At 42.1% G+C, this 26,603-nt stretch overlaps 1 protein-coding gene, 1 long non-coding RNA gene and 2 pseudogenes across 2 annotated transcripts; 2 read left to right on the top strand and 2 right to left on the bottom strand.

Moving 5' to 3' along the window:
- Positions 1–1,311: 1,311 nt before the first annotated feature.
- Positions 1,312–2,421, bottom strand: LOC132648784 (zinc finger protein 844-like; annotated as a pseudogene).
- Positions 2,422–3,458: 1,037 nt separating this feature from the next.
- LOC132646029 (zinc finger protein 431-like) lies at positions 3,459–25,889 on the bottom strand. Its single transcript, XM_021632907.2, has 3 exons — positions 25,767–25,889; positions 3,720–3,846; positions 3,459–3,523 (listed from the first exon to the last, which is right to left on the bottom strand). The coding sequence occupies exons 1-3, from the start codon at positions 25,767–25,769 to the stop codon at positions 3,459–3,461; spliced, it is 195 nt and encodes a 64-aa protein (XP_021488582.2). The 5' UTR covers positions 25,770–25,889.
- LOC110546225 (zinc finger TRAF-type-containing protein 1-like) lies at positions 4,001–5,375 on the top strand (annotated as a pseudogene).
- Positions 25,740–26,355, top strand: LOC132648785 (uncharacterized). The gene is made up of 2 exons (XR_009587190.1): positions 25,740–25,874; positions 25,974–26,355. It is a non-coding gene; the product is annotated as an uncharacterized LOC132648785 (long non-coding RNA).
- Positions 26,356–26,603: the final 248 nt, after the last annotated feature.

Genomic DNA, 26,603 nt, shown 5'->3' with positions numbered 1-26,603 from the left:
TTACTTCCCATTACAATGTTTACAGTTCTCTTGATGTGAATGAAGACAATGAAACTTACTTATGTAGAGAAAAGTCCAGATTATGTTAGGGAAAATTCCATGTGATATATGCTTTTTAAAAATGACTTTTTATTTTACATGCATAGGTGTTTTTCCTGCATTGATGTCTGTATTGGAGTCCCTTGAATGGGAGTTAAAGAGAGTTCTAAGCTTCCATGAGGAAATAGGGCATTGAACTCAGATCATATAGAACAGCCAGTGTTCCTAATTTGAGCCATCTTTCCAGAGCCCCTCCTCTTTTTGTTTTTTTGAGACACGGTATCTCTACATGGCTATGGCCATCCTGGAACTCAATTTGTAAACTAGGGTAGCCTCAAACTCAAGAGAGATCCACCTGCCTCTTTCTCCCAAGTGCTAGGATTACACCTGTGCACCATTCCCTCCAGCTAAGCTATATAATTTTAAATGATCTTTGATTCAGAGTCAAGGGATAGTGTAAGTTTTAAACAGAAACTGTCACTGTTTTGAACAGTAATACTTCTTGGAACTTTTAAAATGTATTAATTATGACTGGTAAATCCTGTCCTATGTTCTAAACATTTTAACTTCATCTCTTCAAAACTATTTAACTGTGTGTATACACCTGTATCATGGTATACATGTGGCAATTACACAACAACTTACAGGTGTCTATTATCTAGTTCCTCTCTGTGAATTCTAGAGATCAAACAGTGCTAGTCAAGTTTGGCAGCAAGTGCTCTAAACTGGTTACTGAACCCAATGGCCCTTTTTTTGGTTTCAACAATGTTTATATTATATGCTGGTGTGGTGTTATGTGCATACAACCCAAGTGTAATATTCAAAGATTAACTTGTATGATTAATATGGGTATTCAAGAGAACTCAGGCCATCAAGCTTAGCAGCAACTGCCATTACTCCCTGAGACAATTCTCTGCAATTTGTGTTTTTTGTGACAGTGTTAAGAACAAGTATTTATTGTTAAGAATAAACTATTATAATCCAAAAATGATAACATAAATTTTAATTTGCAAATAGATTTCATTGTTTAAACTGTTCTTTGTTCTTGTATTCTTAGATGACAATGTCTAAAACTTGAAAAGAAAATATTTTAACAATGGAATAGTTCTAGTAATCTTACTCAGGCACCAGTGAGGAAAATGAATAAGGCAAGATATAGCTCATTTACTAGGTTCCTGGGATACTGTTTGTCAGTATGAATTCTTTCAGGCTTCTGAAAAGTATTGAGACATGTAAAGGCTTTACCATGTTGAGTCCATACCTAGGGTTTGTCAATATGAGTTCTTTAATGCTTTTCAAGACTGTTACAATATACAAAGATGTTGCCACATTGATTAAATGTAAACTGTTTTTCTCCAGTATGAATACTTTCATGCTTTTTCAGATAACTGGGACATGCAAAGGCTTTTCCACATTGATTACATTCATAGGGTTTCTCTCCAGTATGAGTGCTTTCATGCTTTTTCAGATAACTGAGATAAGCAAAGGCTTTTCCACACTGGCTACATTCATAGGGTTTCTCTCCAGTATGACGTCTTTCATGCATTTGAAGCTCACAATGATATTCAAAGGCTTTACCACATTGATTACATTTATAGCGTTTCTCTCCAATATGAATTCTTTCATGCCTTTGAAGATCACTGTGATATGCGAAGGCTTTACCACAATGGCTACATTGATAGGGTTTTTCTCCAGTATGACTTCGTTCATGTATTTGAAGAGTACTGTTATGTGCAAAGGCTTTACCACATTGATTACATTTATACGGTTTCTCTCCAGTGTGAATTCTTTCATGTATTTCCAGAGTGCTGCCACACGAAAAGGCTTTACCACATTCGTTACACTCATAGGGTTTCCCAACAGTATGAATTCTTTCATGCTTTCTCAGATCACTGGTACGTGCAAAGGCTTTACCACATTTGTTACATTTATAGGGTTTCTCTCCAGTATGTATTCTTCCATGCACTTGAAGATCACGGTTACGAGTAAAGGCTTTACCACACTGATTACATTCATAGGGTTTCTCTCCAGTATGACTTCGTTCATGTATTTGAAGAGTACTGTTACGTGTAAAGGCTTTACCACAGTAATTACATTTATACAGTTTCTCTCCAGTATGAATTCTTTCATTTATTTCAAGAGTACTCCCACATGTAAAAGCTTTACCACCTTGACTACATTCATAGGGTTTCTCAACAGTATGAATTCTTTCATGCTTTTTCAGATTATTGGAAAATGCAAAGGCTTTACCACATTTGTTACATTTATAGGGTTTCTCTCCAGTATGAATTCGTTCATGCATTTGAAGATCACTGTTACGTGTAAAGGCTTTACCACACTGATTACATTCATAGGGTTTCTCTCCAGTATGCATTCGTTCATGTCTCTGAAGACCACTGCGACATGTAAAGACTTTACCACACTGATTACATTTATAGGGTACCTCTCCTTTGTGAATTCTTTCATGGTAGTGAAACTGACTTATATATGCAAAGGCTTCACCACATTGGTAACATTCATACGGTTTCTCTCCAGTATGAATTCTTTCATGCCTCTGAAGACTGTTACGATATGCAAAATCTTTACCACACTGATTACATTTAAACTGTTTTTCTCCACTATGAATTCGTTCATGTATTTGAAGAGTACTGTTACATAAAAAGGCTCCACCACATTGATTATATTCATAGAGTTCTTCTCCAGTCTGAATTCTTTTATGTATTTGAAGAGTACTGTCACATGTAAAGGCTTTATCACATTGATTATATTCATTGGGTTTCTCTCCAGTACGACTCTTTTCGTGCAGTTGAAGATGACACTGCCTCTTTCCATAGACTAGAGGATAATGTGGCTTGTATGCAGAGGGAGAGCTGATACACCTATTAAAGAAGGAATAACAAATAGAAGATGTTTGGATTGCATTCACACAGTTTAACCTTTTGTCCCTCATTGACATGTATATAGGGATTTAAGTTTTCCCACCACAACAACCTTGACTCGCATGAACTGTCCCTCTCACTAAGCTACAGTAAGTCAGTTCACGTACTAGCTTTACTATGGATGACGAGCTTGTAAGAGGTTTTGGATATCCACTAGTCTCCTTATCAATGCGTGTGCCTTTTATGATAATTGAATGGTGTAAAATTAAGTAGATGGACAGTTCTAAAACATGGTTCTCATGTGGCTATGATTAAAACTGTGACATCTCTTAAGGCCTTGTTACTGTCTCTTATTTCTTAAAGCAACACTTTGCAAACACTATATATCTGACACTGAGGTATATGGTGTTGTGAGAATTTATTATACTCACAAAGCTATTATTGGCTATACTGTTGTTATTGTTGTTTTTTTTTAATTAAAACTTCAGGGCACATTAAAATTTGTTCAGAGGCACACATGTATCAGCTTGCAAATAAAGCTTACCTTTCATGCCTTCCAGAACTTTGACAATGTTCTTCAATATTGTGGTCTTCCCATTTGTAGCCTAAAATACAGTATCAGAAAGTGTATATTACTGGAAATTATGCAAAATTTAAATTAGAATCTTTGGTGAACCTTACAACAATGGCTAATTTATTCACCACATTCTTTCTCTTTCACAATAAAAATCACAGGTGAGCACCAATATCTAAAAAAGGCTTGTCCCCTTAAGTTAAAAAGTGAAGGAAAATTATGTTTACCTATATAAGTAAGGTTCCAGTAAGTTTCCAGCATCACATCTTTGTAGAGACTCTTCTGAGAAGGGTCCAGCAAAGCCCACTCTTCCTGAGAGAAGTTGACATGCACATCCTCATAGGTCACTGCATCCTAAAGTATACCATATATATACATATATATATGCATACATATACACACATAATATATATACATATGCATCTATGTCTCTGTGTGTCTAAATACATAAAAAATACATACATAAACGTAACAGACTTCATTGTAAATGTATGCTTCCTTAAGAATGATGGCCATGCCAGGGTTCGTGACCAAAGAGGCCTTGGGCCAATATGTGGGTCAGGCCCACTGAGGCAGCTCCTGTAGGGTTGCTGTGGCAGTGAAAAGGCAGCAAGGGGACATGGAGTCCCTAACTTCCAGCCAGCAAGTTTGCTGGCACCAGCCCATGTGGCTGGACGGCTGCAGTGTCATTTACAGAGAAGGCTGGCAGGAGTGATTCGATACAGCCTGCGGGTGCAGTGCCAACAGGGGTTACGGTAGGGGCCCAGCCTGGGGCTGACTCAGGGCCAGCTGAGGAAGCCCTGGGCGAGGCTGCAGGGCATAGGATCCAGGAACAGGTGGGTCTGGCCAGCACTTGGCAGGTGTAAGAGATGGTCTGCGACCCTGACTCGTCACCGAAGAAGCAGCTGCAGGAGGCCAAAGCGGTGGTGACAGCAGGCAGTGGAAAGCTGGAGGAGCAGCTCTGCCAGTGCTCTGCTGCACCCCGTGCCTGGACCTGCCCAAGGCTTCTGTGCACCAGTGCACTAACTGATGTACACTGGCTTTTTATCCACCTACTAGCAGATGCCTGGCTGAAGGAGGAGCAGGCTATGTGTCACAACTGTCACTGTGAGCTCAGTAAGAGCCTCTGCTGCCAGAGCCTAGCTGAGGAGAAAGCTATGAGTGATCTGCCTTTCGAGTGTGGCTTCTGTCTTCCATTCTCTTGCTACAGTGTAAGTACAATCATATTCACTGCATGGCATGGCCCTTTCCATGAGTGGACAGTGCACGAAGCACTGTGCTCACCCAACCAAGACAGGCAATGAGCTGATGGAGATCCTGGATGAGATGGAACAGAGCCACCGTGAGGAGACACAGCTCTATAGCAGCATCTTCAGCCTGCTCAGCTTTAAGAAGACTGGCTACACAGCTGTTCCCCCTGAAGTTTGTGCACTTCCTATTTGCCATAACTGCATTTGACTTGCCTTGTGACAAGTAGAACATGCTGTCTGGAAGTTCAGTTCTGGCCTTATCACACTGATGACTTCAGCACACGCCTGTACTATGAAACACCACAGTTCACTGTACTGAACCAGACATAGGTCCTGAAGGGTCCTGTGAATGACTCTGAGTGCAACTACAACCTGTAGTGCTAGAGCACACTTTCCTTCCAGCTGCTCCTCAAGAGTGAAGTCACAGTGCCCCTGGAGTGCTCTTTTCTTCTGCTCAAAGGCCCAAATGATGACGATGTGCAGATCAGTCTTGTCAGTTATCAACCACTTTGTCTTTACCAATGAGACAGACTATGTGCTGCTACCCACCATTGACTGTGGAATGCAACAAGACGCTGGCTGCCAAGAACATTAGCCTGCAGCTAGCTCTTCCTGTCCCAAATACAGAAGTAGGATGAGCCCAGGACACCAGAGGAGCAGAGGGCTGCAGCCCAGTAGTGCCGTCCCTGGCTTGGCAGCAGCTTCATATAACTATCGGATCATTTTAGTGAGGGAGGAGAACAAAATCAAACACTGAGAAGGTGTGCATGTGGGTGCACCAGGTGCCCTGCCTCTGGCTCCCCTTGCTCCCCTTTGCCTCCCACTCCTGCAGGCAGCCAGAGGCTGGGCTGACTATTGTCGTACTTTTAAAACTATTCCTTTATTTACATTTTTTATATCTTTCTCGCTACTCCAATCCCTTCCAACACCCCAACACCAGGTAGGAGAGAGGGTTTTGTGGGAGAGGGGTGAAAGTTCTCTTAGCTGCTTCCTGCAGCTAGAGTTGCTGGGTTCCTTGGAACCAGCCCAATCCATTTTTCAGGAAATCTCCAACTTCCTGTCTCACTGCGTCAACAGGAGCTGAAGGAAAGCAGTAACAGCCTTGATCTTTCTTGGAGTTCCTCCACACTCTCTGCACGCTGGCATTTATTCTCTCTCCAGAGTCCTCAGATTTAAACTATCTGCAGCTGGCAAAGAGCTCCTCTCAGAGCCGGCACAAAGCAAACAGTTTGCTGCTGTGGACCATCTGAATCAATCATACATCCTACACCTGAGATTGAAACAAAAACATGTTTATATCCACAATAGCAAACTACATTGGAAACGGTACTCTGGGCTCCTCAGGTACAGGTTGTGAAGATGGCAAGAAGCCAACCTCACAATGAGGTGGCACAGTGGTTCCCTGGCCAGGCTCAGAGGCCCCGGGCTGACTTCAGACAGCATATTTGATTACAATAAAAAAGGCAACCTTGTTTCAAAAAATTTACATAATTCTGGATGGTCAACATATAAAATTCCATGTCATAGAAATTCAAATGTAGTCACCACTTGATTTAGAAGGAAACAAAAAAGGAGAATCACTGCTCTCATTTCTGTGCACACTGATAAGGCATTACAGAAGAAATAACTACCAACATAAACAAAGAGACATGCAAACAGAGCAATATTATTGAGACTACATCAGAAAAACTGTACCAAAATTACTAACTTCAAAGATGAACGGAAAAGATGGATATAGTGGTGCTCACCTTTAATCCCAGAACTCAGAAGGCAGAGACAGGTGAATCTATCTATGAGTTCTAGGCCAACCTGATCTATGTGGTGATTTTCTGGACAGTAAAAGGTACAAATAATGAGACCAAGTCTCAAAGAAAGAAGCAAACAAAAAAGACAGAAAGCACACAGATCCTCACTCAAAATTCTTCTAAATAGTTAAACATTCACTCGAGAAATGTACTTGTCCATCAGAAAAGTCACTGTGTAAACTATGAGGCTAACATGATATTCCTATGAAAATGCATTTTAATAACACTAACACCAAAAACTAAAAAAAGAACAAGTTATATGATGATGCTACAATGAAGATCACTTGTTGCTTTGCAGAGGACCTGGATCAAACACCAGCCCTCAACTTGAGGCTCCCAGCCTTTCCTAACTCCGACCTGAGAGCATTCAGTGCTCTCTTCTCACTTGAGTCAACACTAGGCTTTCATGTAGTTCACATCCATAAATATAGGCAAAAGACTCATGAACATGTTTTATTAGTTACCCACTTTACATCCCAATCCTAGGTCCCTCCCTCTCTTTTTGCTGTTGCCTTCCCCTCCCCCTTATAAGAGAGGAGACCCCTCCCCCCCAACTAACCCACCTCAGCACATCCAGTCCCATCTGGACTGAGCACTTCCTCTTTCACAGTGGCCTGTCAAGGCAGCACCACTAGGGAGAAGAGAAGCAGAAGCATGCAACAGGATCCATGTCAGAGACAAACCCTGCACCCTCCATTCTAGGGGACCCACCCGAACACCTATCTGGCCATCAGTACATATATGTAGGGGGCTTAGGTCCAGTCTGTGCATGGTCCTTGGTTGGTAATTCAGTCATCGCAAGTCCCACTGGGCCCAGGTTAGTTGGCACTTCTTGTGGAGCACCTGTCCCCTCTGGGTCCTTCTATCCTTCCCCCACTCTTCCACAAGGCTCCTTGTGCTCCACCCAATGTTTAGCTCCGAATCTCAGCTTCTGTTTCGATCCATTGCTAAATGGATCCTCTCAAAGAGCAGCCATGGCAGGCTCCCATCTGCAAGCATGACAGAGTGTCCTTTATAGTATCAGAAGTTGGCTCTCCCTCCATGGTCTCAGTTTGGGCCAGGCATTTCTAGGGCAGTCCCTCCCTCGCTGCTCTATCTTTATCCCTGTACATCTGGTAGACAGGGTAAATTTGGAGTCCAAGTTTTCAGGGTGGGTTGATGGTCCCTCCCTCCACTAAAAGTCCTGTCTGAATAAAGGGTGACTTCTTCAGTTTACATGACACCCACTACTAGGAGGTCTCAGCTAGAGTCACCCACATCCTCCCAGGAGCCTACTCTGTTGTAGGTCTCTAGCTTTTCTCAGAGATGCCCCACCCACAAATTCTCTTCTCTCTGTAAGCCCTTTGTTCTCCTACACCCTTTCTCCCCATATCTGATCCCCATGCTCATTTCCCTCAGCATTCCCTCTTCTATCCTGTTCCCTCTCTTCAACCACTCTGCTGTCTACTCTATTTCCCCTTCTGAGTAAGATCCAAGCATCCTTCCTTGGGCCCTCCTTGTTCCTTAGTTTCTTCAGGTATGTGAATTTTAGTATGGTTATGCTGTACTATGTGGGTAGTATCTGCTTATAAGTGAATACATACCATGTGTGTGTGTCTTTCTGGGTCTAGGTTACCATACGTAGGATGATCTTTTCTAGGTCCACCTATTTGCTTGGAAACTTCACAATTCCCTTGTTTTTAATACCAGAGTAGTGGTCCATTGTGTAAATGTACCACAGTTTCACTATCTATTCTTCAATTGAGGGACATCTGGGTTGTCTTCAAGTTTCTGGTTATTATGAATAAAGCTGCAATGAACATAGCTGAGCAAATGTCCTTATTGTATGGTGGAGCATCTTTCTGGTATATGCCTAAAAGTGGTATAGCTGCGTCTTAAGGTAGAACTATGCCTAATTTTCTGAGAAAGCACCAGATTGGTTTCCAAAGTGGTTGTACAAATTTGCACTCCCACCAGCAATGGAGGAGTGTTCCCCTTCCTCTACATCCTCTCCAGCCTGTTGTCACTTGAGTTTTTGATCTTAGCCAGTCTGATAGGTATAAGATCGAATCTCGGAGATGTTTTGAATTGCATTTCCCTGATGGCTAAGGATGCTGAGCATTTCTTTAAGCACTCCCCATTTGATATTCTTCTGTTGAGAATTCTCTGTTTAGCTTTGTACTCCATTTTTAATTAGATTTTGTTAGTTAGTGTTCTTTATATATTTTGAATATATATCTTTATATATCTTAGAGTTCTTTACATATTTTGATTATCCTGAGGAGAATGGAAGGTGGGAAGTGAGAGGGATGGACTAGGAAGAAAGGAGGGAGGAAATGCTGTGATCAGAATGGGATGTATAGTAGATAAATAACTTAATAGTAAAGTGTCCATTATTGTGGAGTTTTTTCATTTTTATTTCGTTTCAGAAAATTTTTTCCTTGATTTCTTCTTTGCCCCATTCACCATTCAGTAATGAGTTATTAAATCTCCTTAAGTTTGTGTACTTACTAGAAATATGTTTGATGTCAATTTTAAATTTTACTTTATTATGGTCAGATAGGACACATGAAGATGTTTGAATTTTTCTGAATTCAGTATAATTTTTTTGACTTCCAAGTGTCATAAGCTATGTAGAGCCTAATTCCCCATTTATTGAGAAACTCTGTAAGAAATGAATAAGAGATCTTAACTGAAGTCCTGAGTCTGTGAAATAGCTTGAATAAAATAGTGTAAAATACTTTTAAATGTAGATTAGCAAGGACATTTTAAACAAGACTCCAATGATTTGGGAAGTACTAGGAAGATTTAACAGATACTATTGAATTAATTTTAACATCTTGTATATTAAATAACAGAGTCAAGTAGAAAGTCTCTAGAACAGGATAGAATAATTATAAAAATTTCACTTGACAAAGGTTTAATATCTTCATAAAAAAGAATTGAAAAATTAAACACTTCCTCTCCAGAGCAACTAGTAAACAGTTAATGAGAAAAATGTACTAAATACACAATTCTTAAAATAAATAATAAAAATGTCTTTAAAATATGTGAGAACATATTTAGGATCCTTAGCAAAACGAAAAATGTAAATGATCACTGCACTGAGATTTCTATCTGGAAGCAGAATTGCTGCCATGACAGAGAATACTACAGTAAGTAATTTTAATGATGCATCAGATGAAAAAAAAAACATATATATGTTCTGATGAGAAGACAAAGTATTTACAACACAATGAAAATCTGTTTAAGGCTGAAAGTACAACTACCAATTGATCCATCTCATCTGCGACAGGGAAACATATCAATAATGTTAAAATTAATATCATATTCATGTGGATAACAGTGTGATTCAAAGTAGCAAAGACATGAAATCAACCTTAATGTCCATTATAGGATAATGCATAATATGTAAAACATATGTATACATGGACATTTTATTCATACATAAGATTAAAATATGTCATTTCTGTAAAGATCAATGAAGCTATGGTCTATTAAGAAATAAGGAAGACTCACAAGGACAAATACTGACTCTAATTGCAAGCCCAACATTTTACATTACATACATGTGTCATTTAAAAGGGAAGGTGTATTTGGAGGTCAGCTCAGGCTCTAAGAGCAACAATCAATAAATGGGACCTCATGAAAATGAGCTAATATCCAAAATATACTAAACAGTAACAAACCAAATAATCTAATTAAAAATGGGGTTCAGAACTAAACAAAGAATTCTCAACAGAGGAATTTCACAAGGCTGAGAAGCAATTAAAGATGTTTGCATGCCATCTGCGTGGAAAAAAAATTATACCGTCTGCCTAAGATCAAAAGTCAGGCTGTGGATAAAGCTCAACATAGTAAGAAATGGTACACATGTAGAAAAACCTAATTCCATAAGACAAAAATATAAATATAAGACTATCAAGGTATAAAAGTGGTTTCTCACAGAAACACAATTCCTTCCATTTTACCGTACATTATTTAGGAATGGAGGCTGTAATGGTGATGATTGTGTAGCTGTATGAGAAGGGGGTTGCACAGTTTCAACCACATAAGGAGACAAGTGTGGTGATGGTATTAACACTCAAAGCCCACCCCTAGGGACTAACTTCCTCCAGAAAGGCAACTCCTAATAAAAGTACCATAAGCACCCCAATGAAAGTCACACACCAGACACAAATGCTCAAATACATCATCATCCCTGGGAGATTTTTCATTTAACCCATGACATTGCCACAGAGATCATGACAGGCCCACACTCAACTCATAATGCAAAATGCATTTATCCTAACTACAATAATCTTCATATTATGTCACAGTCCCAACATTGTTGAAGTGTCCATGTTTCTCTTAACACTCAAGGCAGTCTCTTGACTCTTACAGAAGTGTCCTCCCCATTATGATTGGAGGGTCTGTCTAGAGGCCCTGACTGGATACTGAGGTCTGCAGAGATTGGCACTGCAGGAGAACTTGCACCTTGTCTACAAAGTTGGCCCTGAACTATTCCTGTACCCAGTATGTGCTTCTCCTTCTCCTTGGGATAGGTTCTCTAGCATATGCAGATCATAACACAATGTGAATCTGTAATGACCCTGCCTCACAGCTGACAGAGCACCCATTCTATGTGTGTCAAATTTCATGACCTGATTGATATTCACTAGGCTCACCTAGATTGCTCACATCTCTCTCAGCTGCATGCTGGTAGCCAAAACACTTACATGTTCCCAGCTTTCTGTGGTAGCACTGGCCTGTCATGCCAGTATTTGAAAGGTGGAATGCAGGACATCAAAAGTTTAAATCTGGTCTACAAAGCAAGTTCCAGGACAGCCAGAGATACACAAAAAAATCCTGTCACAAAACAAAACAAAACAACAGCTGGACTATGGCATCAAACACAATTAGAGCCCCCAAGGTGGAGGTGAGCAAGGTGAGGACCTGGGATAAGAAGACAAAGACAGAAAATTTGGCATTAGTAAGTCTTTTGTAATCTGATGGCTCATCTTAAGAAAGTTTATTAATATGCACAGCTCTGATACACTATTTATAGGTAGAGAATAGAACAGTCAGCGGAAGGGTAATTTAGCAATGTTGGCAGAAGAACACAGGATGCCTCAGAGTGGGCACACAGTGGCCATGAGACTACCAACCACAGCTTCTTAGGCCAAAGAGCCTGGTTTTCTTGACTCCTTCAAGATGCTTCCTCAAGCACCTGGCCAGACCTTCCCAAGTCTGCCCATGGGCAGAACACAAAAGTAATGTTCCCTTGGTGCTTTCATCAGGGCATGTGAGAACACCTACCACAGGCCTGGCTCCCAAATGTCTCACCTCCCACCAAAACGAACAAAAATATGTATGAAAAAAAATCAATCCATGGAAAGATAGGGTTCAGAAAGACTAGTAGAGTTTGGAGATGAAACCACATAACAGAGATTAAAAATTAATGGTTACCAAAAGTGCATTTTTAAAAACCATAATTGAAACATCTTTATTCCCAGCATTCAGAAGGCAAAGACAGTGGATCTGTTAGTTTAAAGCTTGGCTGGTCGAGAGAGAGAGGTCCATGACAGCCAGGGCTACAGGAAGAAACATTGTCTCAAAAAATTTAAGAAATCTAAGAAGGAAGGAAGGAAGGAAGGACGGAAAGAATGGAAGGAGGGAAGGAGGGAGGAAGGGAAAAAGAAAGAAGTGCTTTAATTCCAGCACTTGGTAGGCAGAGGCAGGCAGATCTCTGTAACTCAAAGCCAGTCTGGTCTACCAAAGCAAGTTCCAAGACAGCCAAGGCTACACAAAGAAACCATCTTTCAGTAACAGAAAATTGGACGTTTGAAAATATGTACCAAAACCCCATAATCTCTTAAAATGCTATTCTGTAGAAAAGGCTCATCAACATAAATACAGGATTTCAGTCAACTAAACCATATGTAATCAAAGTGAGGGTTTTTCCCCTTAATAACGCTGTATTTACTATAGACCCTCCTGGCGGCTGGATTATATAAGCTGTGCTACCTTCTTTACATATGAGTCTACAGATTTCTTTTTCTCTCGATTCTTCATCATTAGTGAAAATTGAGTAAACCAAATTAAGAATAAGTATTTTTATATTATTTCTCCATTGTTTCAGTTTTTTAGTGAGGGTTTCACTCTGTAGCCCTGGCTGAATAGGAATTCACTATGCAGACCAGGCTAGCCTTTAAGTCATAAAAATCAGTTTGCCTCTGCTGCAGAGTGTTAAAGAAAAATACAAGCATGCACCTCCATGGCTGATTTGTATTAATTCTGCATATTTCCTCATTAAATAAAAAGAAGTTATGTGTGGTACACAAAGATTACAAAACAAATAAATCTCTGGCCAAAGTTAAACACAGCACAGTAAAACTGTAATTCAGCAGGGAACCTTCCAGTCTCTGGCTGAACTTCCACCATCACCACCAACTAGAAAAATGAGCAGACGGGTTAATGATAAGAAGTCAACACTGCAGGACAGACATGTCAAGTCAGTTTGGGGTCTCTACTCTGTAAGTACTGCTCTTCTTCCTGGGGTAGGAAACAGCTCCAGGAGTCACAGCACTTCACACAGGGGTAGGCCCTTTCTCAAAGGAAGAAGTGCCCCACTGGCACCTGCCTTTGTTAATTCCACCTCACATCATAGCATGCAAACTGCTCTGTTTTCTCTTCATCTTCCATTTCTTCACTATGTATTTGCTTCCTTCTCTTGCATCACTCTATCACCTACTTTTTTCCTCCTGAAGTCTGCCTCTGTGTTATGCAAACACTTCCTGGTGCACCTGGGCCTGTGGGGGCACAGATGCAGGATGCAGTGTTGTTGTCTCTACATTTTCTAACCCAGAAAGCTTGACATTTCAAAAGCCATCTCTATATGAGGAATTTAGCATGAGTTATTTCATGGTCAACTTGTATTTAGATTAATGAATATAACAGATTGATAGATTATAAATTGGAAAACAGAGTCAAGAAAATGTTTAAAGGGAATATTGGAAATGCATGCCTGACAGGGGCAAAACCCCTCCCTAACTAACAGCCTTTAAAAGTTTACTGATTTTGCTGGGCAGTGGTGGTACACTTTTAACTCCAGCACTTAGGAGGCAGAGCCAGGGGGATCTCTTGTGAGTTTCAAGCTAGACTTGTCTACAAAGCAAGTTCTAAGACAGCCAAGGCTACACAAAGAGACCCTGTCCCCAAAAGAGGGGGGAGCAAAAGAAATCCCTCTGGTCAAGAGATGTCCTGGATGCAGGCCTAACATTCCAATGAAGATAGATCAATGTTTCCACTAAAACAAAAACAAAAACCATCTTTATAAAGCAGGGAGAGTTACCGTAAACCACATTAATGTCCTAAATACATAAATGTAATAATGAAATTTAAGGATTGTTGAACACCTGCCTCCTGCCACATAGGCTATTGCACATTAGGTCAATATTCCTAACCCACCTACTCAGCACCATGTTTTCCTGAGAAAGCAATGTGTCTCAGATACTCAGATCCAGAGCAGCATAATAGACCCAGTAGACTCACATGTTGGCCCTGGAGGAGAACCCTGAAAAGAACCAACGTGCTGCTGCACACAGGTTTTCCCACTGCAACGCCTGCCCAGAGAACCTCCCTGGCCAGGGCCACTCAGCCAGGCAGGCCTCACCAGGGTAGCAGTTCCCCTCCACTGTGATCAGGTGAAATGACTCACACAACAATGGTTTTCCAGCTCTACCTTCCACCCAGTGTGCATACAGAGCCACCATACTGGATATCTGGATTTAAGAAGGGATTCTTCCACTCTCCCAGAACACTTTATGTTTCTCCCCATAGGCGTAGGGTCTCTAGTGAGTACAGTCCATTGCACACTCAACGCCCAGTGCAGCCATCCCTTTACCTCAGACGTGGGAAATTCTGCAGCCAACCTTAGGTCAAATTCAAATAGGAATAGCAATTAAAGCAAGGAAGGTATACGGAAGGCCAGGAGAGAGGAAAGGGAAAGGCCAAATGAGGTAACTATCACCTCAAGACTATATCTTAAAACACTGAAACAAGCTTTTTATTTTATTTATTTATTTTTTAAAGAATTATTTAGTTTACTATGTATACAATGTTCTGCCTGCATGTACACCTTACCACCAGAAGAGGGCACCAGATCTCATTATAGATGGTTGGGAACCACCATGTAGTTGCTGGGAATTGAACTCGGGACCTCTGGAAGAGTAGACAGTGCTCTTAACCTCTGAGCCATCCCTCCAGCCCATAACAAGCTTTATAAACCCTGTATTTCCTTAGGGGATTTATTCAATTTCTTCACCTATTTGATTGCATTTTCGTGTATTTCTTAGAGGGATTTATTTTCCTTTTTCAAGGCCCCTATCATTTTCATAACAACCTAGATTTCTTTCAACCAAAGAATCAATGTATCACAGAAACTGTGGTATGTTTATACAATGGAACACTATTGAGCTATTAAAAGCAAAGAAATCATGAAAATTTCGGGCAGATGGAACTAGAAAAGATTATGGATGAGGTAACCCAGACCTAGAAAGACCCACATAGTATGTACTCACTAATAAGCAGATATTAGACCTCTGGCACAGGATAACCATACTACAATCCACAGACCCAAAGAAGCTAAAGAACAAAGAGGGCTAATGGGAGGGTGCCAGAATGTCACTCAGAAGGGGAAACAGAATAGACAGCAGAAGTGGATGAAGAACAGTAACTAGGTAAGAGATGGAATGAGGAGGGAAACAAGGGTGAAGATCAGATGTGAGAAGGGAGATGGGAGGTGAGAGGCTGGGAACAAGAAGGGAAACTGAGGGGACACATCTCTTTGTCAAGGTGGAGGTCTGCCACACGGTAGGCTTCTGGGAGGATAGGGGTGTGACTCTAGCTGAGACTTCTAATGGGGGTTTGGAGGAAATGAAGACTGAAGTGACCACCTCTTAGCCAGGCAGGACTAGTGGAAGGAGGGGAACAACAACCCACTGACAAAACCTTTGATCCAAAATTTACCCTGCCTACAAGAAGTGCAGGGATAAAGAAGAAACAAAGATTGAAGTAAAGTCCAACCAATAATTGGCCTAACCTGAAACCCACCCCATGGTAGAAAGCCAGCCCCTGACACTACTGATGATGCTCTGCTGTGCTTGCAGACAGGAGCCTAACTTGACTGTCACCTTGGAGGCTCCAGCCAGCAGCAGATAGAGACAGAGGCTGGGGCTTGCAACCAAGCACAGAGTGGAGCTCCAGGGTTCCTGTGGAAGTGTTGGGGCAAAGATGGAAGAACCTGGAAGAGACAGGAACCTCACAAGAAGACCAACAGAGACAACTAACCCAGTCCCATGGGGGCTTTCAGAGACTGAGACATCAACTGAGGAAAACGCACCTAGGCTCCCTGCACACATGTGGCTAATGGGTGGCTTTGTCTTCATGTGCATTTCCTGGTGAGTAGAGGGTGGGCTGCTTCTAACATGGACTCTATTGCCTGCTTTTGGATCACCTACCCTTGGCAGGGCTGCCTTGCCTGGCCTCAGTGGATGAGGATATGCTCAGTCCTGACATGACTTGATGTGCATGGGAGAACAAACCCGGACCAATAATGGCCTTACCTTCACGTTTATTTTAAAACATTATTCTACATGGGAAATTACTCATCATACAGAGTTTCCTTATACTCCCAAAAGACAAGGTCTAATTGAAAGAGCACACTAAGTCCTCAAAACCCAGCTAAAAGGCAAGGGGCAATCCATACCTCCTAATGTTCAGTTGGCAATGGCCCTAACAACACTAAACATTCTTAATATATATAAAAACACAAACTACCCCCATAATTCTTTATTGACATATGCCACAATTCAATTACCCCCACCCCATGACAGTGAGATGGTGAGAACCCCTAGACAGGATCTGGAAGGGATCTGATGCCCTCCTTACCATCGGAAGGGGTTTGTCTGTGTATTCCCACAGAAACAGCCTCAGCCTACCTGGATATAGGTACAAAATGTCTGACTCCTCCAAGCCTACCAAGAAGATGGCCAGCCTGTTGCTGATAGGAAAGGAAAGGAGGAGACCCAGGAGATACCCACAACCAAAAAACAAGGCCACCTGACAGGATTTTCATGACCTGGTGACAACTGTACAACATAAGTGCCCTCCTCAAGCCTCTCTCTGCTATTTTACTGGCAGTTTTATTATATTGCAGGCCCACCTGCCACCAGTCAACCCACTAAATCTCTGCCCAACAATCACCACTGAGGTTTTTCCATTTGGGAAACCTATTGATGCAGAAAACAAGAGATCAAAACTACAGACTGCCCCAACCAAGGATGCCAAAGCTCTATTTCTAGATCCTTCCTTCCTTCCTTCCTTCCTTCCTTCCTTCCTTCCTATCCTATCCTATCTATCCGAACTCCACCTCTGTGACCTCCAATTGCTTTCACTGCTTGCCCTATTGACAAAAGTTTCACAAAGGAGAATCGTGCTGCTGCATGGATTAGGATCATTACAGTAGGTGTCATTATTGGTCCTGTAAAATTGAACTCAGCTCTCAGAGAAATAGCCTATTTCAAAATCTAAATAACTTCCTCACCATTGTTAGAGATGACCCTTGAGATGAAAAAACGGGAATCACAAGAAAACTATATCCCACCAGTTATGCTACTACTGCTGCTACTCATATCTCTCAACAGCTGGCGCGGGCCTCCCAGCCCACACTAACCCATAAAAGTATTCTTAAACAGGAAACACAACTAAGAAATACTCAATCAACCCTCTCCTGGCTAAAATGTGTTTAACAGGCCACTGACCTGCTGGCCCTCATGTTCCATCCCAATGCCTCTTGACATTTCTTTGGTGCCTCCTTTCTGTATCCCCTCTTGGCCACGGTACCTGCTAATGCTACCTTGCCTGCTTCTTTCTCAGATCTGGGTCTCCTTTAATCAACGATTACAGGAAGTGCTGCTCTTTCAGGGCTCCCTACCTCTGTGCCTTGTGGAGACCACAGACATCCCACGCCAACTGCATGATGAACATGCACAACTTCAAGAGACAAAAAAGAAAAATCTTCTGCCCCCTGCTGGTTAGACTGGGACTTACCATCTCATTGGGAGCAGGGGGACAACAGGAGTGGTTCTGGTACTGAGCCATCACCTAGACGGGGACTTCAAAGACAGCTAGATCAAGCCAGAGTGACCCCACAAATAGCCCCGAAGCATTCCAATGACAAAGGACCACCTTTGCCAGAGTTGTATTACAAAATAGAAGGGCTCTGGACCTCCGGATGCCAGAAAGGGGCGGGGGTGACTTGTGTCATCCTGGGGGAGAAATGTTGATTCTATGTAAAGGAATCAGGACTGATTGAATAAAATATTAAGACCCTTCCTGACCACCACAACAATTTGAGGTCCCGACATGCCTTCAACAACACTGCACCTGGTACTCCAAACCCCTCATTGCCTGGCTCTTGCCCTTGATGGGCCTGATCACAGGCATTGGAGCCCTCCTTCTCATCACTTGCCTCATCCAGTTTCTCAAAACACAAGATTGCAATATAGCCAAAGTCAGCACTAACCAAGTTTTGGTGCAATATGAAGCTATTACCAGACTGCCAACACATGATGGCACATATATTTACAAAACAAAGTTCCCAAGCCAGATGAGGGATGGTATATACAGCACCACTGTCCATACCCTGCACAGCAATCTGAGAGCCTAGCAAGGGAGGAGCCCACTCCTTACCCAAATCAGGCTTGGGCCTGCTCAACTCCATAGAGACAAAGACCACATCATGTTAAAGCCATTTAGGCTTCTCTTTTCACTGCCAGAAAATTCTGGCTTTTCAGAAATTATGTGACCAGCAGTCTGCTAATCTAACTGATATGCAAATCAGGTCTATTTCCAGCTTTGCCTTTTACCTCCTCTCCACCCTGATTCCAGTTACCTAAGCTAGCTCCCATTACAGTATACAAACTGTGCTGCTAAACAGCCTGCTGGTTCGTCCATACCCATAGTACTCACCACCACTGAAGACTCTGCTCCCAGATCCTCTGCATCCTGAGACTGCTGGTGTGCAGTGACTGATCAGGGGCAGGGGAAGCACAATTTCTACAGCAAAGAATGTTATGCACAGCTTTGTGTCATGGACTGTTAATCACACTGTTGTAAGCATTTAAATGGCCTTTCAATATACACTGAGAAAAAAAAGTCACCTGAAATCATACTATATGGGCATAGATTTACCACGGTAATCCACCACACACAGACGTGCAGGGGCGTAGCTACTGCAGTGAGGCATACACTGCTGAGAGCTCCTTCCCAAAGCAGGGCTCTGGGCCAGCCTTGCAATAAGGAAACTTTAGAGCAGCACCATGGGGGTCCTTTCCAGGGTTCTCTGGGGCCAACACGTGTGTCTACTGCGTCTGCTGTGCTGTATCTGGGTATCTGAGCCTCACTGCTTTCCCAGGAATACATGGTGCTGAGCGGGAGGATCAGACAGGTCGCACCTCATGCGCAGTAGCCTAGTGGCAGGAGGCAGGTGTAAAACTGTCCTTAAAAGTTGTTTTCTATAAAAAAGAAAAAAAAAGTTGTTTTCTGTGTGGGTATGTCAAAAGTAAGTTCAAGGACAGTAAAGAACGAGAACAGCACTCCAACTTTAGTGTCTGGGCAAGGAAAACTTCACTCCTGAACTGAAGGCTATGTTCCTGCCCCAGACATAGGCTGCACATGGTCTATATTCCAAGGAGGGTGGTGGCTATATCTTTTCCCCTTTGGTTTAGGTCTTTCTCAGTTTTATTCATTTTGGAAAAAAAAAAAAACAGTATTACTGAAAGAATTGCTGCATAGGAAATGAAGAAGGGGAAGTACTTCTTTAAGGAGAAGAGTCCCAGTGTCCTGGTCATTAAATTCCTATTCAAAGTGGATCTTTCAGGAAACAAGTTTTTACTGGGTGGAGAGATTACAAGGATTTGATCCCAAAACAAGCTTAATATTATTTAATGAAAGAGACTAATATGACTTTCTAAAACAAAATTCTCTGTCTTTTTTTTTTCTTAAACACTTTTCTTCAAACTCTTTAAGATGTCATCACTATATTTTATGTTGGAATACGACAGTGCAATGGGGAGGGAGTACCTCTTTATTATTTGATTCAAAATCCTGAAATCATCTGTGAGTACAAAAGACATAATTATTGCATCTCTTTCATTTGTATGGTTTAAGGTGAGTCTCCTGCTTCATAGAGATGTTTCTTTGGCCAAGGCATTGGCCTGTCCTCAGTAAAATCTTAGACCTGCACCCAGGCCAGAGATTCTGTTCTCCAACTCACTGGGCACTCTCTCTCTTATTATACTTTATGTATTTAGACATTCTGCCTACAATATGTCTCAGTACCACTTGTATGACTGGAACCCATGGAGGCCAGAGGAGGACATCTGAAGTTACACATGGATGATAGCCTCCATGTGGGTGCTGGGAATTGAATCTGGATACTATGGAAGAACATTCAGTATTCTGAACCCCTGAACTATCTCACCTGTCCTGGACCTTTTCTCTTAATAAGATTTCATTGCTACTTTTAACTTTTCTCCTTCATAAAGGCCATAGATTCACTTAGCTCAGAGATAAGAGCTCTGAAACACTTCTGGCATCTTTAAACTCTGGTAAGGATTAAAACTGCTAATAGGTCAGGTGACACTACTGGCTTTTAATCAGGAAAGTATCAGGTCCAATTTCTGCTAAGTCTTTTCACCCTAAATTGCCTAAACAGTTTCTACCTCCTATTCTTATCTCACCCCCCCAACCCCGAAACAGGTAACCCTACTAGGATTGGAGCAACAGTCCATCTGGCTTCTTCTAGCTACATTTAGGGTATCAAGTGGTAGTAATGAGGCACACCACCAGAGGTTCTCTCTGTCAGGTATAGAGAAGAAAGGTAGTCCTTGGCTTTTGTCTTGAAAAAAAATTAAAATCCCCAAACCCCATTAGTCATTCCTCAAGACTCTTAAGACCCCCTTCCATTAGAGTTCTGGTTTTCCTTTGACCTCTAAACGTTACTCTCCAGAGAGATGAACCCACAACAAGCCTTTACTCCCTTGAATTGTTATTGTATCCACTAATTGTCAGCATCATGCCTCTCCTATGTGGCTTCCCAATAGGGAGAAAAAAGGTATTTACTATCATTTCATATTTATGTTAAAACACTACTGGCTGATCTCACTATAAGCAGGTGCTAGAGTGAGCCGAATATATCTTGGTTATGTTTTTATCATGAGAAAAATATATGTGAGATATATCTAAGGAACATCTCCCATAGACTTATACTTACTGGGATCCCTTGGGTGGTTACCAATTCTTTTAGTTTTTTGTTAAACTTTCCTACTGAGTGCTGAAGACTATGCAGGTGCCTAAAATATTTTTCTTCTATACCGTCAAGGCCAGTTGTGCAACTATTTCTTGGGTGTCACATGAGCTTTAAAGAACCAACAAGCTCTCTAGCTTTCTTGTACCAGTTGTTCATCAATGTGAGGATATGTCAAAGGTCTTGCTTGACCAAATGTGGTTTCCTTTGAGCTCCTTCTTTAATGACTGGACATTGTTTTGAATTCACTGAGTGGGCTCCCATGGCTCCATGAACAAGAGAAGTAGTGACTTTCTACACTTACAGAACATTAATCGACGGCCCATGGACTTTTAGGACCTCACTGATCTAAGAGGGCAAAGGGAAAACCCTGTTAATCCCTCTGACCACATTAGAATAGCCTCCAAGTGTGGTTACTAAACATGCAGACAATCACTTTCCCACCACTCTGGCACTTTTAGCTACGTGCAATATTTCAACAGCCAGACATTTCTTTATCAACTTGGATTTGCCATACGTTTTAGCCAATCCTTAAAATGGTAATCTCTGACCTGACAACTTTCATACACTATACATTATGTCAAGGTCTCATTCATTATGTTCCATAAATGACTGACTCAGTTCTTCATAACTTGAAAAAACACTTTCCATTCATTTTTCTTCTGGAGACATCCAGCCATCTTCATCGGCATGTACCTAGGTCCTTCATTACTAAGGACACTTCCATACTTAGATCCTTTTAACACTTTATTTTCCTTGCTGGTTCTTTTCCTGCCATTGAGACATAGGAATATTAATGAATACATTTATCAGATGATATGTTTACTGATGTGTGCCTGGACACCTGTGTTCTCCTCCTCCTCATTAAGGACCATGAAGACAGAGTATGTTCAGCTTCTCCACCCTTAAAGATGTGACTCTGAATATCTGCACCTCACTGGATTTTCCTTGTATGTCTATCTCTCTAATTTTAGCCTGTCTATACTCGCACTTCATGTAGCTAATTCTGGAATATACAGGGAAGCCATTTTTCAAAAAGAAAGAAGAAGAAGAAGAAGAAGGAGGAGGAGGAGGAGGAGGAGGAGGAGGAGGAGGAGGAGGAGGAGGAGGAGGAGGGAAGGAGGAGGAAGATGAGGAGGAAGAAAGAAAAAAAAACAATTGAAATGAACTTTTCTTTGGTCCCCTTCTCAGATTTTACAACCTATCCATCTCTGTTATATGCTTCAATCTAAATACAAGTAGAACATGAAAGAACTCAGACTAAATTTCCCCTTTTAGACATGGCTTTCTCTAAGTCAAGCTGCCTGGGTTAGAAAAGGAATAGTAGCTGGGTGGTGGTGGCACACACCTTTAATCCCAGCACTCAGAGAGGCAGAGGCAGGTGGATCTTTATGAGTTCAAGGCCAGATGGTCTACAGAGTGAATTCCAGGACAGCCAGAATTCCACAGAAAAACCCTGTCAAGAAAAACCAAATAAATAAATAATAAAAATAATTTTAAAAATAAATTTCAAAAAAGAAAAGGAAAGAAAAGGTACAATATAGTTTTCATATGTAATTTGGGACTAAGTACTCACTCATAGTCTAGGGGGTTATAGAACACACACAAAAAAAAACAACTAAATGAATAAGAAGGAAACCATATTAGAATGCTTTCTCCATAGCTTGTTAATGCCAAAGCAAATAGAAAATCAGAATAAAAAGAAGAGTTCCCAAGGCATGTTGAGGCAGACATAAGAAAGGAAATCAAAGGTATAAAAAAAATGAAACCCAAGTGTCTGAGGAAAAAATGGTCATTGATATTACTAGTGGGGGACAGGCAAGTGAGGTAAGGCATTAAAACCCAGCTTAGTCAAGTATCTAACACATAATAGCCACGTTGTAGAGCAGTCCTTCCACTTAGTGTCACACCATTCAATTATCATAAAAAGCATACACATTGATGAAAAGATGAGTGTATGTCTAAGATCTTTTATAAACAAATCACCCATATTAAGCTGGTTTTCCTGATATACTCGTAGTGTCTAAACACTTTTAGTGAGAGGAGCAGTTTATAAGAGACAAAAAGGTTGCTGCGAGGGGGACACGTGAATCCCTATGTCACATCTCTATAAGACACAAAAGGTTAGACTATTTGAATAAAATTATCGTTTCTAAGTCTTCCTTAATTGTTATTTGTTATTGTTATTATTTGTTACTCTTCCTTAAGAGGCATATCATCTATCATTCTAGATACACGCCATTTGAGTTTTTGCTGCCAAACTTGACAGCCTCAGTTTCAGTGCTGAACACAGAGAAGAATCGATGCCCCTTAAAATGCGCATCTCTCTTCTTTAAAGGAAAAGCAGCACAGAGATGATAACACCATGAGGAGTTCTGGCTTTGGATGGACCCGGGCCCCTGGGAACACAGAAGCAGCAGGTTCTGGATGAAGTTGCTTTCTGGGACTAGGCATCACCTTGCCTTTTCCTTCCACAGTTAAGTGCTTTGCTGGGTGGTGCAGTGCTCTTAAACAACCTTTTTCATATGTCCAAAGAAGAACGGGTGCCCTCTCCTTACTGACCCTCATCTCCCTGATAATTGCTGCCTGTTTCAGCACAGCACTGCCACCTGAACTTACCTACAGCTCTTTTTCTTTCCAGACCACACAGGTTTCATTCCTTTCTGCTCCTGCTGTTGCTCTTTTGCCCTATGGACCTGCATGAGTCATGAGTAATAATAACTGTGCCACAGACCAAATGGTTAGGCTAGAGATCAGTCCATTACTATTTCAGTTATCCTTACTTGATTTCACAGGATAGGCACAGAATAGAGAGACTTCAAAATATTACATGAACAACCTGTCTCATGAGTATTCATTGCTGTGAAGAAGCACTCTGACCAAGGCAACTCTGACAATGGAATACTTCTGAGACTGATTAGAGTGAGAGAGGGTTACCCCATCATCATCATCTGAAAGGAAGCATCATGCTGGGCAGGCATGGGGTGGAGAGTTACACCCTGATACACAGGCAGGAGGAAAGAAACACTTGCCTTGCACTGGTCTTCTGAAACCTCAAGCCACAAACTAAGGAAACAAACCTACTCCCACAAGAGCACAAATATTAATTTTATACAGTTAGTTCTACCAACTGGGGAATAACCATTCAAAACTAGAAGTGTGGGACTACTGAGCTAATATAAACCATAACAGGAATATAACTTAAGTAGAAAAGAGCTCTAAAGACAATGAGTGAGAGACAGTAATGAAAATAAAAAGAGGAAAAGGAAGAGAAAGAGAGCCCAAGAGAGAAACTGAAAAAGAAACTATTTCCTCCAATTATGCAGTAGCCAACTCCTCTGGCTGGGTTACAGGTTTCCTTAATAATAATAACCTTCCCCACCCTGTCTAAGAAGAGACTAAACAATTGGAGCCCTCCAAACTTAGGTTTAAGTACGTATCTTTCTCTGAGAGCACAGTATTACCCCTTGTTTCACTCGCTACCCAGTTCCATCGGAGAACCTGGGATATTTTGCTTCAGGTCTGATGGAAACAATGAAGACAGACTCTTGGCATGCTTAAGTGTGACTGTTGTAGATCAAGAAACAGCATTTCTAACTGTGCAGAAGTGCCACACAAGCATACTAAGATTTTAAATTTGACCCAACTATTTTACTAGGTGGAAATCTGAAAGTTTAAGTTCCAGGCAACATGGAGGGTCAGAAACGTGTCTGACCACAGCCCAGAGCATAGTCAACTGGAGTAAAATAGGACCAAGCAACATCTTGTGTCTTAGAACTGAGGAGATGGTGAAACACCTGGATGACCACGCTTGGCTTCCAGCAGTTATAATCTGTGAGATTTTAAGACATATGCATGGACTCAACTGTCTCTGCCTGAGGCCACGGAAATCTTTCCTCTGTTCCTTAGCTGTGAGGAGTCTACCTCCCTAGACCATGCCATGGGCACCATCTCCTCCTGTATTCACGCTAACCTCTCAAAAGTGTCTCTATAAAGAAAAGGCTGTAACACTATACATTCTACCTTGGAGAAGTGTGGATCTGACTGGGACTTGTATCTGATGGAGGATGGGCTCTCCTTAGCAGGAGCTGAGCTAACCTTGACTAGAAAGCAGCCATGTGGTTTGCTGCTATTTTGGCCATTATGTCAATATTGTTTTACAACAATACAAAATTTTAGCTATGGATTCAACAAATGTTCAATAAATGTGTAACAGTTTTTGCTTCCAAGAACAGAAAACTGATGAGAAAAGGTAATTATGAAAAAATGATGACCAAACAAAATTGGAAAAATATTAAACATACTGACATCCTCCACTTCAAAACTTCAAACAGAATTGTATTAAAGACCCTACTGTCTGGGAAAAATAAAGAGATAAACAGAACATGAGATCAAAACAAGAAAGAATGAAAAACGCATTTAAAATAAAGTAAATGGTGACGAATGAGGCCAGGAAACCCGGTAAGTCTGGCCTTACTAACACACTTGCCTGAACCACCACAGCCTCTACATACAAATGTGTTAATAACGCACTTTACACCTTCAAGAATTAACTGCAGACTCAAGTGTCGAGGACCACGTGCAGAACTTCTATTAGACGCTAAAGAGAGCTCTGCAAGACAGCAAATCTGCCTTCCCTGGCGACAAGGAAAGCAGCTGTGCTCTTGCCCGTTCTTTGCCGGGTGACGCCAGCAACAAGGATGTTTTCACTCAAGGGAGCGCACTAACTCGTTCACCAGTGCCTCTTCCGCCAAGGAAGTGCATGAAAACCACAGAGCTCACAGCACCTCTCGGAGGGCCGAGTCCGGCCACTGGTTCCCGCATCCCGGGACCAACCCTACGCCGGGTGCCGCGGCTCCTCCCGGCGTGGGAAAGGCGGACCCCGCTCACCATGGCGCGGACTCCGAGCTCGCCCCGCTCTCCTCGCTGCTCCCGGCAGCAGCTCTCAGCACGGTTCAGGGAACCCAGAGACAGCCTCAGTCCACGGCGGAGATTTAAGTATGGCGGACCGGAAGTTCCCGCCCTATTCTGACTGCAGGTGCGTCCGGAGACCCTGATTGGCTATTGAGTCCTGAGTGACGGGAACATCTTCCTTAGGGACAGAGTTCGGTGACGTGACGCGGCGCGGTGTTTCCACTCCTGGCACGGACCTGCGGCAGACCTGCCGAGATGGGCGTTGCAGGAAAACTTGGGCCTGTTACTGTCCAGGCAATGGCACCGGCCTATTCTCAGGGACCTAGGAACGACTATGTGCTCGCCTGCCGCCGCCAGCAGGTGCCCAGGAGCGTGCGTCGCTTAAAAAACAAGCCTGCACCCAAGCTAGGTGACCCCTCTGTTCCTTGTGCACGCCCCCTTTCTCTCCTCTTCTGTCCCCTCTCTTCCTGTCTGTCTGCCTGTCCACAAGTCCACTTACCTGCCTCTGCCCCTTTCCCAGGACCTCACTCCTCCTCCCCTCCCCCAATAAACTTTCTTTACACCAGATCTGTTCTACGGCGTAATTTCTCAGGGGCACAGCTTGGCTCGGTCACCAAAGGTGTGTGCCGCATTTTATTTCATAACAGCGACCGGACTGCAAAGCCATCCGTGCACCACTCCTGCACGGAGTAGGTACTGCTCCTTTGTCGAGGCACAATACACTATTTGTAGGTAGAGAATGAGACAGCAGGAAGATAGGTTAGCACTCTTGGCAGAAGAACACAGGCTACCTCAGAGTGAGCACACAGAGGC

Source organism: Meriones unguiculatus, chromosome 17 (assembly GCF_030254825.1).
Source record: "Meriones unguiculatus strain TT.TT164.6M chromosome 17, Bangor_MerUng_6.1, whole genome shotgun sequence".
NCBI classification, from domain to species: domain Eukaryota; kingdom Metazoa; phylum Chordata; class Mammalia; order Rodentia; family Muridae; genus Meriones; species Meriones unguiculatus.
Note: the sequence above shows the minus strand (reverse complement) of the source record. Positions and strands in the feature narration are given on the sequence as shown.